The sequence below is a fragment of the Apium graveolens genome, chromosome 10 (assembly GCF_009905375.1).
Source record: "Apium graveolens cultivar Ventura chromosome 10, ASM990537v1, whole genome shotgun sequence".
Taxonomy (NCBI): Eukaryota; Viridiplantae; Streptophyta; class Magnoliopsida; order Apiales; family Apiaceae; genus Apium; species Apium graveolens.
Genome location: NC_133656.1, coordinates 93,166,541 through 93,186,475, shown reverse-complemented (window position 1 = coordinate 93,186,475; position 19,935 = coordinate 93,166,541). Strand labels below are relative to the sequence as shown.

General features: G+C 35.4%; 1 protein-coding gene across 3 annotated transcripts; it reads right to left on the bottom strand.

The window, feature by feature from the left end:
• Positions 1 to 749: 749 nt before the first annotated feature.
• LOC141688874 (hypothetical protein At1g04090-like) lies at positions 750 to 3,637 on the bottom strand. Of its 3 annotated transcripts, none has more exons than XM_074492998.1 (4): positions 3,386 to 3,637; positions 3,118 to 3,211; positions 2,740 to 2,858; positions 750 to 2,475 (listed from the first exon to the last, which is right to left on the bottom strand). In XM_074492998.1, the coding sequence occupies exons 2-4, from the start codon at positions 3,171 to 3,173 to the stop codon at positions 932 to 934; spliced, it is 1,719 nt and encodes a 572-aa protein (XP_074349099.1). In that variant the 5' UTR covers positions 3,174 to 3,211; positions 3,386 to 3,637; the 3' UTR covers positions 750 to 931. The 3 variants fall into 3 exon arrangements, with proteins under 3 accessions (XP_074349099.1, XP_074349100.1, XP_074349101.1); XM_074492999.1 differs by lacking the exon at positions 3,386 to 3,637 and adding an exon at positions 3,322 to 3,346; XM_074493000.1 differs by lacking the exons at positions 2,740 to 2,858; positions 3,386 to 3,637.
• Positions 3,638 to 19,935: the final 16,298 nt, after the last annotated feature.

The window sequence follows — 19,935 nt, the reverse complement described above, 5'->3', positions numbered from 1 at the left end:
ATTATGAATACAAAAATTTTTAAGTATAGGAATTACAAAATAAAATTATTCAAAAATTAAAAATGCAAAGTTTTCTTAATAAATTATAAGTGAAAGAATCCAGTAGCTGTCGGACCATAATCACAAGTCCATTAACATGATAAAAAAATAGAAGGCTCAGTCTCAGGCTCTCAGCCATCTGAGTATTTTCTTAATTGATTCCAATATAAAAGAATTAGAAATATTAGTATACCAGTTACAACTAAACCCACATCCTTGAATATGTATGAAAAAGTTATGTTTACTATCTATTCGTGCATAAATAACAAAAAATATACAGTTTTAAGTCTTCAAACAGAAAAAAATAACATAGCTATAAACTAGAAAAATACGCATACTTATTAATTTTAGAAAATTATATTATATGTATAAATATAAATATATTAATTTATTAAATTTAATAATCAGATCGGTTTCGGGTTTTTTCGGTTCGGTTTTAAATGTTAAAACCGAACCACAAATCGGTTTTGGTTTCAGTTTTTAATTTTCCGATTTCGGTTCCGGTTCGGATTTAAGCGATTCGGTTTTTATCGGTTTTTAGCGATTTCAATTTCAGTTTCGGTTTTGATTTTTTTCGGTTTTTTGCTCACCTAGTGAGATGTTAGGCCCTACAATTGTTTATATCTCACATCACTCGGTTGTCCGAAAAATCTTCCCGCTAGAAGTGTCGGACATCGTACGAACAAACATTTTGGTGGGTTCACATTGGATTATACAAGTAGGAATGTTTTTGCGATGTTCAAAGTGTCTAAAAGTTTGTACAGTGGTCATGATTTTGAGTTAAAAGGTGAGTAAATGACTTTGATGATTCTCAACCTCTCACTTTTGTCAACGACTAAAACAACAAATTAGTTGAACTAATATGCATTAAGCACTAAAAGCAAGTAAATTCTCAAACCCTCTCATCACCATTCCAATTATCTTTCATTTTGGGGCCAAGAGGCCCTTCTTCACCTAATACCTCATGAGGAACATGACTTAATATCTTCTTAAATTCAATTTTCAACTCTCCTGGTAACATCTCCATCACACTATCAATATCGTAAGTAACATTTGGTCCCCATTGTCTAGCATAATTTAACCATAATGGCTCAACGACCGCGGATGACCCCAAGTACTTTGCGCTAACCACAGAAAAAGCTGCCCCGGCATCCATCACAGTATCACCTTTGGCCATATCATTTCGTATTCCAACTTCGTCCGTCCCTCCTTCTAAAACAAGCCCGGTGTGTGGAAATGCAGCGTGACCGTGCAATGACACATACACGACGGGCTTGCTGATATTTTCAAACTCAAGGCCTGAGGCACTCACCCATGTGCCATTATTATGTTGTGAAAAATAAACTTTTTTCAGTTCCCCGTCCAAATTGCTAATCCGTAATGCCACATGCTCCCAGTCACCAACATGTTCACCAATTTTTCCCAAGTGGACATTTTGAAATATCTCGATTTTAGCCTTTGCCGCCCCATTGAACGGATAAAAAATCCACACTACTATGTCAGTAAATGTGGCACCAAGCATAGGTTTAACATGTAGATATGCCTCAACATTTTGCAAATTACCTTTCTTAAGGCTGTCCCGGATCGTTTCATTGATGGGAAGGTCTAGCCAATATGCACCATCGTCCGTTCCATTTAGTGGGAGATTAGAGCCTGTGGCATTAATAGGAACTGGATTAGATTCATTGCCTTTGGTATACAATAATGCCCCGTTCTGAAAAAACCAACTCACTGAAGAGGGCAAGAACTGCTCATCAGGGTGAAAGTACAGTAGCGGTGAATAAGCTTTGATTAATTCTTGAATTTGGCTCAAATTTGGCATAGCTGATAAATTATTCCCGACGTTCTTCAGGCAAGGTACAGATGATGCAACTCCATTGGCTTGTACAACAAATGTTCCAGTTGAAACACTCAAGTCTATGCTCTCTCTGGATGCTGGCCTTGAGGTATATACATTTAATCCACTCTTTGATCCCCAAATCCAACTGTCAATTTCAGTCAATGCAGTAAAATCAGATCGCACACAACGAATCATGTCAAGGGGAGGCTTCTCTGATGAATTGGTTACTACGTGACCAGTAGGCATATAGCCTTGTGGTGGTATTGGTAACCAAATGTAACCAACCCCGTCTTGCTTAATGTTTTGAGACTCACTACTCCAAACAAGAGTGTAATTAGTTGGCAATGCTAAAGCTTCTTGCGATGCATTGTTTGTCAAATCTTTAGCAATTAAAACCCATCCAAAAAGAGGTTGATTGTTTGGTTGGCTATAGCTACCGAGCATAAAGAATCCTTTTGGAACCGAAGATGGTTCATAAAATGTTGCACCAAGATTATCTGGTCCCCCTTCAAGCGTAGCCCAAATTTTACTAAAAGATGAAACTTGAGATACTACTAGTCCTCCTAGATCAATAGTTCCATTGGCAAAACCGCCACCTATATAAATTGTAAACAACAAATTCTATGAATCCTTTGGCAGTGTCTGAACTGTGGGAAATTCTTGTTTGCACGTTAATATATCAAGAGCATCTCAAAGTGGAAAAAGTAATACATTTAGGAAACACTAATCACACATTATTAAAATTTGCTTTCTTTCTTATTTTAACAGCTCTTGCACAATGCAGTATGCAAGACTTTATTACGACTTTCTTGAACAAAATTAATATGTTGTAATACGATGAAAACATTAGGGAAGATTACCAGAAGGCCAAGTAGGAAGCGGGGAAGGAAGCTTAAAGACGGATTCTATAGGCAACGGCTGCTTGGTTTTGGTTTTCTTGAAGATATCCAATGGATTCCAACTCGTGCTTTCTTTGAAACTAGGAAAATGGGGAATCTTACCATTAAAAAAATGATGCAATGACTAGAGACATTAAAATTCATGAGACTAATGACATAAGCGCAATGGAAGAGAAAGATATTAAGCAAAGTATCTATAAATTTGTTACATATCTAGTGTGTTTTTTAACAACAACAAGCTAAAGCATAACAATATGTAATTGCATTAGAGTGATAGTAAGTATTCGATGTGATGTGAAATTAAAAAGTTATTGACAGTGAGTCAAAGGAGTTACTTACCTGATTAATATGATAAAGATGATGAAACATGAATGCAGCTTCTGAGATCCCATCATATGTACTCGTGTAGATTTGCCTATAGTGTTCCAAAATCCTGAGGAAGTACACAAAGACTGGTAAGAACACACACATAAACACACACACACAGGGAGGGAGGGAGGGAGAGAGCGGGAGAGAGAGAGAGAGAGAGAGACTGACACTCACACAGTGACACAAAAAACACACACACAAATAATAAATGGCAGGTAAAAAGAGATGATCTTAAAACCTGGGGTACAAGAATGGCATCACCCTGAACAGGAAAAAGCAGAATGAACAACATGAATCTTGACCAACATAAGACAAGGATTCATTATGGCAGCTATTTTGTTACCTTTATCATTTTGGTTTTCTGTACAATGACAAAGGTAAATTGGTCACTATTTTGTTGCAATTATCTGCTAACTGTACACAGTCTATGGATAGATTTCACGCTGATTGTAAAGAGAGATTTCAGGGATACTCAACTTTTAATGGCAATGCTTTGGGGGACCATAACAAACTCTATAAAGTTGCATTAAGAAAATTAAATTTATTTAATAAGGTAACATGAAATGTTATTCTATAACAAATATTTTGTTCATGCCGTGTTCCCGGGAAAAAAGAAAAAGAAAATAATATGATAGCAAAGAGTTTTAGATACTTATTTTTAGGCTACAAGTCATATTTATTATAAAAACTAATTTCTTCCTTTCACTGCCAAAAATTTTAAAGTTGGTAAAACATATTGATTTGCGTGCCAGTATCATCACTCTTCTAAAAAAAAGAAAAGATTTATCTTCGGATTGCATGATTGATCTCAGTACCCATCCCACCAAAACAAAAAGCTTGAACTTCAAAACTATGCGGACCACATTTTCGCATACTCTCGAAATCATATTGCTAGAATACCATAGAGTTGCACTTACATTATTTCGTAAAATAATTATTATTGTTTGGTTTAAAATAGGAAATTCTTTCATATGAGAATTGAATTTACCATGAAAGGCTTTAGCATCTATCTAGAAAAAAAAATTACTAATGATATTTGTGAATCACGTTTAGCAGTTATACCAAAATAAAAACGAATGTTAGGGGTTTCAAAATGGATCTCAAAATTTATTCAAATTAAACTTGACATATTTTGATTGGTGGAGCTCATATCAATATACGTGAGATCCAATTTATTTACAAGAAAATGATCATAGCTAATTAATATATTATCATTTGAGAACCGTTTCAAAAACGATTTTCAGAATTTTAGCATTTTTCGGAAATAAATTTACAATTAGACAATTTTCTTCACACTGGTATGGAATCATGTTTCCTTGTAAGTCTCAACTTGAGACTCTCAAGTCCCCACTCGGTAATTTATAAAATATAATTACCATAATATTCAAATATCATTCAAAAAATCTTTATATTTAATTTATTGTGCATATTAAACACCAACCTTTACTTGTTGTATATAAAGATGTAATCGAATCGAGCCGAGTTCATTTCAACAAATATTGAAAAAAACTTGAAGTATGATCGGTTCGGTTAGAATTCGATTCAATTAAATATATAAAATATAAATAAACCATTGAATGTTATATAAATATTTATAAAAAATAATTAAAAAAATTGAGACTCGATAAAGTCTTGCGAACATCACAATCCGAGTAATTTGAAGTTCGAGCTCGGTTAGATAAAAAAATCCGAATAACGAGCTTAATATGTGTCAATCAATCAACAATATCCAACTAGGGTAAAAACCCGTGCGAGTCATAGACATGTATTTATATCAAAATATTATCTCGAACGAACTTGCGCATATAAGAAATTAATTTTTGAATACGGTAAATGATTATTTTAACTTTATTTTAAATTCATATAGCAATTACGTAATAATGAATAATATATTTTTATAAATTTAATTACATTTCATAAAAATTTAAATAAATAAATATGCAATGAAATTAAGATGACATAAAGGTCATCACTGTATTTTCTTCTTTTTTTTCCTTTTCGAACAGATAGACAACTTAAGTGGTGAAAACTTATTTTTGTTGTAAAGTTCAATTCTCGCTCACCCCCGATAATTTTGATATTAGATACTTAGTTTAAGGTAGATAAACCTAATTTATAAAAAAAAATTAAAACTATACTATTATAATAAAAATACTTGTAATTTGTTTATAGGGATATGCATAGGGTCACTTCGGATTAGGAAGTGTTATTTGATCCCCGAACCCATCCTGCACCCCGAACGGATGCACCCCGAACTGAAATTCTATTCCCTTCCAGTCCTCACCTGAATCCTGCGGGGATTCTAGATATACTTAAGAATAGTAATCATGTATTTTTATTTTGTTTTAAAAAAATAATCTACTAATTCGTATTATACAAAAACATCAGTAATATCTCATATTTTTAAAACCAAATCATATTAAAATTGATTTACAATATAAAGAAATGATAAATTAAAAATCAGACAAATATTTTAAATTATAATGTTTAAAAAAATGATTAACAAAATTATAGATTATTTTAAGAATAAAATAAAATTTTATTAATTTTTTTATAATAATTAATATAATATAATATATAAATATGTTATTATGTATATATATATACACACACATATAATTGGAGTCGGGGAAATTGGGCGGGGAGACACTAATCCTAGACCCCGCCCGATCCTCGAATTTTTATAAAACCTTCCTCGTCGCTAGACCCGCCCCCCAAAACTTCTCGAAATTCCTGACTCAAACGGGCTGAGATCGATCGGGGTCAGGAGGGACGACGTTAATTCTCATCCCTATTTATTTCGTTACTAATTCGTCTCAATTCTCAATTGTTAACACTTGGGTTGACTAAGCGGGTAAATTAATAATAGTGCATTTTAGAACTAATAATAAACTGACACTTTGTTAGAAGATAATAACAAATGAAGTACACACAACAAAATATCATGATAAAAAATAAATTTTCCAAAATGAGGGTGTAAAAATGAATATTGTCTAATTTAATTAAACTTTCAGCACTAATTTTCTTATTTTAGTAATATACTTAATAACAAGTAATGAAATGCACTATATTTAATATATTATTTATATCAAATCAAATTTTAGAATTTAATTTTTCTATGTCACTACTCGACTAATCCAATTCATTATTCTAAAACTCGAACGTTTTAGCCAAGATATGGACCGAGTACACATAATTGAACTTAATCACGAGCTGATTTTTCTTTATTCGAATAAAAACCCGATTTTGATTCCAACTCGGGTCAAACTTGTATCTACTTAGATTAAATTTTAAGAAGTCTAAAATAAATATAAGGTAAAAAAAAACTGAACCAACACAATTACCTAATTATTTAGGAGTTTCACAAAATTTACTTACTCATCTCGCTGTGTAATATATATATGCCTGATTTTGTACAAAATTAACATTTTAACCTCCGTAATGAATTATAATTAATATTTTTTCTATTATCTAGGAGTGTTTATATAATAATGATAAAAATAAGAGTAATGCATATTGTTTCGATTGGTTTTGTAACACCCCCTTTTTAATAATAAAAGGAGATATTACTTAAAAATCCATAAACCTGCAAATAGAGCACTAATATATTTCTAAACAATAATTAAACAATCTAAAAAAAATCTCAAAAAATAATATTAAATCTCCAAACTGTCTAAACCAATAACATAAATCCCGAAATCTATAAATAATTAAGTCTAGATAATGATAAAGTCTGAAAACCTAAGAACAAAATAAAGGGAGCTCTCCATCACACAGTCCCAGATCCCCCTAAGCACCTGCCAGAAAAAGAATACGGCATGGGCCAAATGCCCAGTAAGGATTTGGAATACATTTTATAAAACAAGAGATCAGAAATAAATAATCTGTAATTTTTAAAAAAAATAATTAAGGCCGAAGAAACAAGGGGTTAGGATATTTCATATGTTTGTTAACTATACACATGGTCGCATGCTTTAATATTTAATTATTATTACCAGAATCCACTTTCATAACTTGAATTTAATATTTAAAAAAAAAACAATTTTACATCATTTTAGTTTATGACTAGCACATGCATTCAATTGTTATTCCCTAACAATACAACAAAAATTACAGACGGGGGGGGGGGGGGGGTTGAATGTAATTCTGGCTATTTTTTCAAAACATTTCTAATTTGATAAGTATGATAGTGTTTGATTTGTGGTTGTGCGGAATAAAAAGATGATAAAAATCAAAACACTAATTAATAAAAATAAAAGCTTTTAAAAACTTTCTGGTGGATTTGAAAGTATCCACCAGATATATATATATATATATATATCAAATGAGAACCCTGTGAAGTTTTGAATAGCTCACAGGTGCTTACAAGTTTGAACAACTAAATTGCAGAGAAATGCTTACTAAATACAGCTTGATATGTTTCTCTGAAAATGTGTGTGCTTAGTTCTTAATGTTCTACTTGCTACACTTGGTTTATATATCACCAAGTTTACATGACAATGAGACAAGATAATAAAACAAAACATATTTAGTCTAACTCCATGCTGCTTCACTACTCTATTCCAGCACCTTTGAATATCTTCACAATTACATGGAAATGATAATGCTTCTTTGTTCTCATAATCCTGCTTAACAGGCTGTCACATTCCTTTTGCATACAATCAATGCATGTGACTGTCAAGTCACTATCAACTGCTCTTTTGAATTTAAACATCCGTTGAAGCTTCAATGGATCATCCGTTGAGGCTATGTATGATCATCCGTTGATACTCTGGATGATCATCCGTTGAAGCTTTATCTGAGCATCCGTTAAAGCTTTGTGAAGTATCCATTGAGACTATTTTTTTTCAGTTAACTCTATTTCACTTACACAAGATTTCAAGACTTCATCTATCTCGCATATCAATCTAGTAGTCAACATGACTTAAACATTTCTCACAAATTTGGTTCACTAAGCTTATACAAGTAGGCAGAAATGTGCTACTACCCTTATTTTACATAAGCTACTCTTTCAACGGATAGTGAAGTAATCATCCGTTGAAAACTACAAAATCACTATATTAAATCTACTAAGGTGTTTTATTTATTTATCATCAAGTTCACAACATATTCCTAAAAATCTCCCCCAATTTACGTCTACTGGAATTGTAGCCATAAATTAAGAGAAACTTGATGATAACAAAACACCCTAAAAATACAGAATGAAAAGTAGTAGATAAAACTGATAAGTGCTACTGTATTTATTGTAAATTGAACAAAGTAAAGTATGCAAAGAGTTCTCACAATCATGATCAAGGTGCTCCTCTAGTCTGAGCAGATAAATCTATTTCCTTGATTGTCTGGATTTTTTCACAAGCCTCATGTTGTTCTCTTCTATTTGATTCTGGAGTTGTCTATGGAATTCAAGTTCATCAGCTTCAGATAAATTCAACATTTCTTGCATTTCCAAAAGAGTCTCATTGCTAGAGATACTCAGTTGGTCATCCAGTCTAAAGAATCTCCTAACTCCCTTATCATCCATGAATTCCATTAGACATTAAGGCCTCAAATGCACTTTCTTTCCTGTGAAGGGAATTGATAGAGTTTTTGGAAGTGCATCTTTGGCTTTATTACTCATCAGCTCCTCAATCTTCTTTAGAACTAATCTCCTTGCAGTCACATTGAAACCGAAGTTCTTTTTGAAAGATGAGTAGATCTTTATCAGAACAGATTGGCTTTCTAGAAGAATCCTGTGAAGTGGCCATATCAACTCTTTTCCTCTCTTGTATTTAAACACCATCCTTTCAGGAAGATGTTTGTGAGCATCAATTCCTCTTACTTCTTCCAATTCATCCAGGTAAAGATTCTAGTCTGAAAACTCCTTGATATCACAGATATACATAAGATCTCCCTTGTTGACTGTAGGTTTAGTTTTTGTTAAGGTCTGGGTTCTGAGAGTTATAGGTTTCACTTTCTTGATTACTCTTGTCTTTGTTTTCTTTGGCTTGTTGAAGATAGGAAAGTTTAGCTCAGGAATTGGAAAGCTATCCCAGTCTACTGGCTCATCCTTTGGAATTATGGGTTCACCATGAATATTCCTAGTTGGATCCACCACCATGAATTCTTCAAATTCCACTGAGGGTTTGAATGTCTGAGTTTAAGTTGTAGACTCCTTGGGAATGTAGTCTTTCATTTCCTCATCACTAAAGTCCAATTTTCTTTTGGAGGGGAGCTTGTTTCTGAATCTTCTTTTCTGTTATGGTTCCTGTTGCATTTTCTGATCTCGAGGTTCAATAATTATAGATGGTTGTGCAGAAATCTCAATTGTAGTCTTCACAACTTGAAGTTTGGCCAAGATACCAGCTTGCTCCTTATTTTGTTTGAGTTTCTTAGCATTTAAGGCAGCTTGCTTCTTTTCTTGCCTGATTTTTTCCTTCTCTTCCTTTTTAGCTTATACAAACTGAGGGTGTCCAGCCACCACACAGATTTCCTTACCATTTCTGTAAATCTTGGAAATTCTTCTTTAAGTACTGAATCAGCCGGATCTTTGAAAAATGTAATTGACCTAGCCAACAGTTTCTTCTCATCGGGCCTAGGTGTTTCATACACAATATGCATAGGATTTTTGTCTGAAAACTTTGAGCAGTTTCTTTTAGGCTTCAAGACTAGTTTTGCCTTTGGAGATTTTATGCAAGAAGTTTGGCCTTTTTCCGGATAACTCAAACTCATCTATTTTACAGAAATCTGCTTGACTTGAGAGTGATGATTGAAGGTTTTGTCTGGTTTCTGAATTGGCCCAGATTTCTATTGAATTTCTGCATCTATTTTCCTCCATTTTTCTTTTAGTTCTTTTTCAGCTGCTGCTACATGAATCTTTAGCAGTTTGTCATTGGATTCCAGTTTTGTTGCTGCTAGATTGATGAGATCAATGATGTCCATGGCTGGTGGCTTAGTGAAAGTAATTATTGCCACAATTACTTTGTTGACTTAAATGCTGAGTTGTTTCTCCCCCTCACTTGATGAACCTTTCTCCCCCTTTTTGTTAGCATCAAGTTGTTGAGTGGAAGGGAGTTGAGCAGCCACCAACTATTGGAGTAGAGCAGTCTGAGTTTCCTGATTAGCAAGTATCTTGGCCATGGACTTCTCTACATCTGATAATCTAGAGTCCATGTCCTCAACCTTTCTATTTAGATCAGCTTCCTTCCTCAGTTTCTGAGCTATATCAGTCATGGTGGTTCTAGGAAGTCTAGCATCCAACCTTTCTATGAAATCCTATTTTATTTTAGAGACTTCTTGCTTTATTTCATCCACACTTTGACTCTGTTGGAGAGCTTGAATCTTGTGCAGCTGTAGAGCTTCAAGATGTGCTGTAAGTAATCTCTTTGTGCTGGCATTTGTGGATGCTTGAATGGCTGTTTGGATATCATGAATAAGTTTGAATAATATGGATTGGAGATGTGAATATGAACATTCTTTGGTTAGTGTTAGGCACAAAGTATGTGTTCCATAATTCACGCAAGTATACGCATTCGCAAGTAATATAGAATGATTCCATAATGAGACTCTGATTAATTATATTTAATTACACTTACTCACCAATGTATGATTATTCTTCAATGCCAAGACAATAACAATTAAGATTGGTTAACTAATATTACCTACGAGAATTAAACACTTGAATTAACAATATTAAACATACATGAGATCCTAACCTCATTACTACTTCATTCAATAGTTATTGTTATTAACCTTAACATGTAATGGTGATGATATTAATCGAATAACATGAAACTGATAAACGCCAACTTTCATTGTACGAATACCATTCTACCAAGCATCCACAAATTAGATAGAAGTTGAATAAGCATCAATTATGTTGAGACCCTATATGTCTATTGAATTTGACAACATAACGATATAAGCACAAGTTATTCATGATGATTACACAGGGCAAGTAAAACGGTTAGAGTTACCCACTAATCATGCTTATAACACATGAACCTATGCTATCATGGCAAGTTTTAAATCTCAAGATCCAATGTCGCTTCACAAGAGATTAATAGGCTATCTTACATGTTCGCGACGCATATAAGATGAATAAGCACAACCTATACCAGATATCATACAATCACCACATACCAAGGTATTAAACAATTAACTAAAGAAATCCATAGTGAATCCGCTAGAATCCCATGATCACGATTAGCCCATAATAGAACTCATCGGCACCATGTGTTCATATGAAAGCCTGATAATAACACAACGATATAAAGCTGAAAAAATACTTAATAAATAATGAAGTACGTCACAAGAGTATTAAGGTTCAAAGCATAAAGAAAACTAGCATCCACAGTTACAACGAATTAAAAGAATCACAAGATAAACAAATGCTTGATCTTCTTCGTTGTTGCGTTCTAAAACGGTCTTCTCAATCTTCTTGCCTTCGCTCTCCTTGTTCTCGTTTCTTCTTGTTGAAAACGTCTTCCCAGATTGTTTATATAATAGCCCAAGAGAACCGGTGCCAACAGAAGCCCAATTGTCCTTGAATTAATAAAATCCTGATTCTGAAATTCCGCACGCACATGGTCGCCTGCTGCCTCCACGCGGCCGCTTGCTGGCACGCGGTCGCCTGCTCCTAGCGTGCGGTCACCCCTGGACTGGTTCCAAGTACTTCCTTAAGCTTTATTTGATGAAAACCACCTATCTAAGCAAGTTATACCCTGAAATCCAAAAACACTAGAAAACGCATCAAATACACAAAATACTTGAGTCCAAGACACCAATTCAAGTTGTTATGAGACACTCTAAGTGGTATAAAATGCCACTTATCACACCCCCAAACTTGAATCAATGCTTTTCCTCAAACATCACAGACTCAAACTCAGAATAAAACATGCATGAATGCAACTATATGAATGCTGCGATCCCCTCGCGATGACTAAACCAACCAACATATGACATATCAACAAATGCAATTAGGCGAATAAAGATCAATCAAATCACGCAAGCTAACATATAACTAGAAACGTGGTGTGTGCAAATACTTAACAGATATGCTTCGAAACTAGATCAATCATCATAACTTAATTATCCTCAAGGCAATCACACGCTTATACGAAGAATATATTCTAGACACAAAATGACTTATAACACTACAAGATTATTGGACTTTCTTACGGAATCATGCTTTTATTCAACACATAAACAAATGCTTATTTGATCGTGCAATGAGTGAAGTCCACAAAAGACTTATGCAATGGTACCCATTTAGCGAGTGTTAAGTTAGCGGATCCCAGACTATAAAAGCCTTAGGTCACTAGGCACAAAGTCCCCTAAGAACTTAATAACTCGAATACGAAAGAGCTCACTCGTGATCAATTGTGCATTAAACCATATTTTTTCTTTGTCTTTTTTTTCTTTTCTTTTCTTTTTTCAATTTCTGAGCAAGTGCGTTTCACTCCATCTTGCTCAACCCTAGACTACTCGTATACAATACGAGCCGGCTACTAGCCATTTGACGCCTAGCCACAACTAGCAATCCAATTTTTATCTCCAATTTTTATCTTTTCATGTCTTTTATCATTAAGAGCTTATCATGCATTCTAAGTATAAGCAATAGATTAACCTCAAAATCATCAAACCATGACAACTATCTAGTCCTTAAGCATACTCTAAGACTTAGTGAAATTACAAGTATTTCTAGCATGCATGTCAACCTAACAAGATTCAACATCACTCTAATATTATCACTACACTCGCATCAATATCACATATTAATCGATAAAGTAACACAAAGGGATCATGGTATATGCATGAGCTATATGATATGATAAATAAAGCTATAAATCAAAAAAAACAAAAAAAAACTATATGGCAAAAATATGCAACTAAATAAACTAAACTATCATGAATATGCAACTACATGACACACACACAAATATGTTCCTTAACTACCACCCCAAACTTAAAATCTTCACTGTCCCCAGTGAAGGTAATAGAAAGGAACATAGGGTATACCTACTCAGACGAATCATCATCATCACCCTCAGAGGGTGGAGTGTCAGGAGGTGGATAAGCCAAATCCTCACCATAAACGGGCCACTAGATGTTAGCTCCAAGGCCTCTAAATACAGTCCCAAGTGCCTGGGTGAGCTCCTGCGCAAACCGACTCTGCAACTCATACATCACATCCATCCTCCTCGAAAGCCTCTTGTACTAAACATCAGCCAATCCCGAACCATCTCCTCCCTGGACACTCGAAGAACCTGCCTCTCCCTGAGCCTGACTGGGCCTAGTCATGGTAGCACCAGCTGCTGGAAATCCTCCTGGAAGGTTATACCCCAAACCATGTGGCTCGGGCTCTTCAACCGTCCACTCCTGCATCGCATTCAAAGTCGATAAATCAATAAAAGCGGACGACATCTGCAGTTGCTCATAAGAAGGCCACTGGACTCCACATGTCTTGCAAAGCTTCATGACAATAGAGGCATACGGGATAAAGTACTACGATTTCTCCCTCAAAAACTTCAAAATCCCTTGGTAGATGTACTCACCAAGGTCCACATAATATTCATCATTCAGAATCCCCCATAACAACCTTGCCCTCTCCACTGTAACCTCATGTGCATGCGAAGAAGGAAGAATATTAGCACATATAAATGAATTCCAAGCACGAGCATACCTATTTATCGTGACAGCAGGAAAAGTATGATAATCATTGGATATCCTTTTGAACTTCCACACTGTGCCCATCTAATAGAGAGTAGCAATAATCAAGTCCAAATCAAAGTCCTCAGGGCCTTTAAATTCCAGTTCTCCTCCTGTGGTTTCCATTGTCGCTGTCCAATCACAAGGCGAATCGCCTAGGGCTGATATTCAACAGTAAGCCCATGAACAATAGAAAACCCATTCTTTTCGGCCTTGGCGTTCGTATAGAACTCGCGGACAATACTCATCGGAACCGCCTCAGGTGACTCGCAGAATATAATCCATCCCTTCTCAGCAATCATCGGCAGCAACTCACCATCCCTCCCTGATGGCAAGAACCCCATCTCCCTCATAATCGGCTTAGTCAGAAGCTTGACGTACTCTTCTTTAGCAGCCCTATCCAACAATCGGGGCCTCGCAGCAGTATTCCTCGAAGAATCAGTAGCAGTCGGATTGGTGTTGCTGCTACCCACGATTCGTGATCTCTTTGGGGCCATGAGAACTGAGAATAAGAGTTAGAGAGTTTATGTTTGGTCTGTATGAGAGATTTTGTAGAGTTGAAATCGTGTGGGATGTGTATGTAGAGGTTGTATGTATTTATAGGGAAAAATTAGGGTTATAATTTGATTAGGAGTGGGGATTGTGGCTAAGTATGGGGAGAATTCGTGGGTTAATGGGTGATATGGCTTCTGTGATTTTTTTTTTGTTTTTTAGGCTGAAAAACGATTTTTCAAAAGTCAGGGACGCACACGGTCGCGTGGTACCAGAACGCGGTCGCCTGCTGGCACGCGGTCGTGCGCTCTTAGCACGCGGGCGCATGCTAGGCTACTAGAAGAAAAATTCTGCCAACTTTTTTTGGATTATTTTTGGGTTTTTGGATAAAGTACTAAATTCTAAGGTGTCCTATGGTCTCATACATTGAGTTGCCTCCCAAGAAGCGCTTCTTTTATATCATTAGCTTGACGTGGAGTTATGCGATCAAGTTGACAATAAAACGGCACTAATCACTTCACGGTTTGCCGTATCCCCATAATAGTGCTTCAATCTCTGACCATTTACTTTGAATGCTTGGCCCGGATCGTTCTCAAAAATCTCCACCGCTCTATGTGGAAACACAGTTTTGACAATAAATGGTCCAGACCACCTTGATTTCAACTTTCCAGGAAAAAGTCGGAGACGAGAGTTGAATAGAAGAACTTGTTGCCCCGACACGAATGACTTAAGAGATAGCTTCCTGTCATTCCACCTTTTTACCTTTTCCTTGTACATTTTGTTATTTTTGTACGCTTGAAGTCGAAATTCATCAAGTTCATTTAACTGAAGCATTCGCTTCTTCCCAGCTGCATCTAGATCAAGGTTTAACTTCTTCAATGCCCAATAAGCCTTATGCTCAAGCCCTGCAAGTAAATGACATCCCTTACCATAGACAAGTTGAAATGGGGACATTCCAAGTGGAGTCTTGTATGCTGTTCTATAAGTCCAAACAGCTTCATCGAGCTTCAAAGACCAATCTTTCCTTGACGGACAAACGACTTTCTCTAGAATGCGCTTGATCTGTCTATTAGACACTTCAACTTGACCATTAGTTTGCGGATGATAGGCAGTAGCAATGCGATGATTCACATTGTAGCGTTGCATCATAGAAGTGAACTTACGATTGCAAAAATGCGACCCTTAGTCACTTATGATGACTCATGGCGTTCCAAACCTTGTGAATATCTGCTTATGAAGAAAACTCAACACTACCTTTGCATCATTAGTTGGTAGATCTTTGACTTCTACCCATTTTAAGACATAATCGACTGCCAGCAAGATGTACTGATTATTGCAGGATGAGATAAATGGTCCCATGAAATCGATTCCCCAAACATCGAAGACCTCAACTTCAAGTAGCACATTTAAAGGCATCTTATCCTTTCTGGAAAGATTCCCAACTCTTTGGAAATGATCACACCTTAAAACGAACCGATGTGCATCCTTAAACAACGTAGGACAAAAAAAACCTGCTTGAAGAATACGAGCTGCTGTCTTTTCACCACTATAATATCCACCATAAACTGTGGAATGACAGTCTCATAATATCCCCTCTGTCTCACAGAATGGGATACATCTCCTGATAATCTGGTCAGCTCCCTGTATAAACAAATATGGTTCATCCCACATGTACCACTTCACCTCATGCAGAAACTTCTTCTTTTGAGCCGCCTTCATATTAGGAGGCATTATATTGCTAACAAGATAGTTCACAATGTCTGCGAACCATGGCTCTTCCTTCTGAATTGTGAACAACTGCTCTTCAGGAAAAGATTCGTTGATCAATGTCTTATCATGTGAAGTAGAATCGGGATTCTCCAATCTAGAGAGATGGTCAGCTACTTGATTTTCAGTACCTTTTCGATCCTTGATTCCTCTAACTCGAATTCCTGTAGTAAGAGAACCCAACAAATAAGTCTAGGCTTCGAATCCTTCTTTGAGACCAGATAGCGGATGGTAGCGTGATCAGTGAACACTGTCACCTTTGTCCCAAGTAGATAAGATCAAAATTTTTCAAAACCATAAACTATAGCCAAGAGCTCTTTCTCAGTACTGGTGTATTTCAGTTGGGCTCCATTTAGCGTCTTACTAGCATAGTAGACCACATGAAAGATATTATTCTTCTACTACCCAAGAACTGCTCCCACTGCATAATCACTTGCATCACATATCATCTCAAAAGGTTCTCTCCAATCAGGTGCCGTAATAACTGGTGCTGTAATTAAACGCTTCTTGAGAGTCTCGAATGCTGCCAAACATTCATCATCAAATTTGAAAGGCACATCTTTCTCGAGCAAGTTGCACAACGGCTTAGATATCTTAGAGCAGTCCTTGATGAAACGCCGATAAAAACCCGCATGACCAAGAAAGCTCTGGATTCCTTTCACAGAAATAGGTGGCGGAAGATTTTCAATGATGCCCACCTTGGCTTTATCCACCTCTAGACCTTTACTAGAGACCTTATGCCCAAGAATGATGCCTTGTTGCACCATGAAGTGACATTTTTCCCAATTGAGCACCCGATTGGTCTCAACACACCTTTTGAGCACCAAACAGAGATTATTCAGGCATTCATCATTTGAAGTTCCAAAGACGGAGAAGTCGTCCATGAACACTTCGACATTATTTCCAATCATATCAGAGAATATAGCCATCATGCATCTCTGAAAAGTGACAGGTGCATCACATAAGCCAAAAGAAACTCTGCGAAAAGCAAATGTGCCAAATAGACAAGTGAAAGTACTCTTCTCTTGATCTTTTGGTGGAATGCAAATCTGATTGTAGCCCGAATAGCCATCCAGAAGATAATAATACTCATGACCAGCCAACCTGTCAAGCATCTGATCAATGAATGGAAGAGGGAAGTGATCCTTCCTCGTGGATTTATTCAACTTCCTGTAGTCCATGAATACCCTCCAACCTGTGACTGTTCGAGTGGGGATGAGCTCATTTTTCTCATTTGCTACCATAATAATACCTCCTTTCTTAGGTACACATTGCATGGGGCTCACCCATGAACTGTTAGAAATAGGATATATGATTCCTGCATCCAGCCATTTTAAAATTTCTTTCTTCACCACTTCTTTCATGATAGGATTAAGCCTTCATTGTTGCTCAACTGTCGGCTTGCTACCTCCCTCTAGCAAAATTTTATGCATGTAGTACGAAGGGCTGATCCCTTTTATATCTGTTATAGTCCATCCGATAGCCGATTTGAATTCTCTCATAATCCTCAAGAGCTTGTCCTCTTCACTGCATGAAAGGTCAGATACAATAATAACAGGCAAAGTAGATGCATCACCTAAAAAGCATACCACAAGTGTTCAGGTAATGGTTTAAGCTCCAAAGTAGGTGCTTCCTCAATAGATGGTTTGAGCTTTCCCTCAGCATTCTTGAGATCAGTATTTCCAAGAGATTCAAATGGCATGTCTAGCTTTCGTTTCCAAGGATAAGTATTTAGATATTATAATTGCTCATTGCCTTCATCATCTTCACTGTCAACATCCCCCAATAAGGCTTTTCCTAAGGCATCAGACCTTAGCACATGATCAAGTTCTGAAGTAACTACAGAATCGACCAAATCCACCTTGAATCACTCCTCATCTTTCGTAGGAAATTTTGTCGCATTGAATACATTGAATGTCACATCTTGATCTTGCACCCTCATAGTGAGTTCACCTTTTTGCACATTTATCAAGGTACAGCCTGTAGCCAAGAAAGGTCTTCCCAAGATTATGGGAATCTTCTTATTTTCCTCGAAATCCAGAATGACAAAATCTGCAGGAAAGATGAGCTTGTCCACCTTTACTAGCACGTCCTCCACAATGCCTCGTGGGTATGTAATCGAACGATCAGCCAATTGTAGATACATGTAGGTGGGCTTCAGATCAGGCAAATTTAGCTTTTTTGATGATAGACAGCGGCATCAGATTGATGCTTGCTCCCAAATCGCAAAGGCACTTATCGAATGACAACTTTCCAATGGTGCAAGGAATGGTGAAGCTACCTGGATCCTTAAGCTTTGGAGGTAATTTTTGTTGCAGCACGACACTGCACTCTTTCGTTAGAGCAACGGTATCAAGATCATCTAGTTTCACCTTCCTTGAAATAATACCTTTCATGAATTTCGCATAACTAGGCATTTGCTCCAGAGCCTCCGCGAAAGGTATGTTAATGTGAAGTTTCTTGAACACCTGCAAAAACTTACCAAATTGCTTGTCCAACTTTTATTTTTGCAATTGCTTAGGAAAAGGTGGTGGATGATAGAGTTGTTTCTCCCCTGTATTACCCTCAGGCAGAGGGCTCCGTTCCCTTTTTAGCACATTTGTGCGTTCAATTTCCAAAAGTAGCATAGTTGTTCAATATTTTCCAAAAATGGCACAGAACGCCACTTTAAATGGGGTTCTGCAGATGTTACCCAGATGAAGTGGCGTTCTGGGGTAATTAATATTTTTTTCCCTCCTCTTTTTCCTCCTCTCCCCTTGGTTGCCTTGGACAAACAGGTAGGTGGTAAGTTCATGTTTTTTGATATCTTTTATTAAATTAATAAATTTTAATTTTGCTGTCAATTTTTTTTATTTTGCAAGTGATATTAACTTATTTTAAGTATAAATTTTTTCTTTTAATTAAAAAATTATTTATATATAATATCTGTAGCTTGAAAAATGGTATCATGTGGGAATTTGCATGTTTTGACGAGAACTTAGATTCAATGATTTTAGAAGTGTAGTTATACACAATATATATATATATATAAATAATATTTATTTGATATAAAAGTACTTTACTCTATTTTGATCATTAAAAATTATTTTCAAAAATTTTACAATGATATTTTTGAGTGGTAAAAGAAGTGTGTAAAATAGTATATCATAAATTAAAAATGAAACTATTAATTGGGAAGGGAATACGTGAAACCAGTGAAAAAAAATCATTGAAAATAAAATAGGTTTATATTCAAATAGGTACAATTAATGAAACTATATAATAACATAACTAAATATAAAACTATAATATTATAAATAAAAATTCAGCATTTTATAATATTTAGAATAATCTATAATTTTACTATCATCCAATTTAGTGGGAGATTTAAAATCTAAAATGATTATCACAAATTTTTGTTATTTTGAATGAATATTAAAAAAAAAATTGTTTTTCAAGATTAAATACTGTTATGAAATTGCAAAATAAACTTGATGAAATATAATATTTTAATATTTTACAATTTTTATAAATCAAAACTTCTAATTTTACTATGCACTAATTTTAATATTTTATAATATAGAACTATTTTATTAAATTATAAACTGAACTCTATATATTTTACTTTTCATTATTGAGTGATTTGTAGTAAAAATTAAACCTTTTAACTCTATAAACATATTCGAAGAATATAAATTAATACATTTTATATTTGGAGATCTTTTTCGTCCTAGATAACACTAAATAATTGCTAAAAAAATTACAAAATTGACTAAAAATATTATGTAATTCTTGATTATGATGCCTCATAAAGAAAAATCTATTCCCCCATGACACCCTTTTTCAAGCAACTAAAACCATAAA

What these genes read in the sequence shown, in the direction of transcription:
- LOC141688874 (XM_074492998.1), bottom strand. Translation starts at nt 3,173, where the DNA reads ATGATGGGATCTCAGAAGCTGCATTCATGTTTCATCATCTTTATCATA. An exon ending in ATCTTTATCATATTAATCAG is followed by an intron (nt 2,859 to 3,117) that starts GTAAGTAACTCC and finishes CCATTTTCCTAG; the next exon opens with TTTCAAAGAAAGCACGAGTT. An exon ending in GCTTCCTACTTGGCCTTCTG is followed by an intron (nt 2,476 to 2,739) that starts GTAATCTTCCCT and finishes CAATTTATATAG; the next exon opens with GTGGCGGTTTTGCCAATGGA.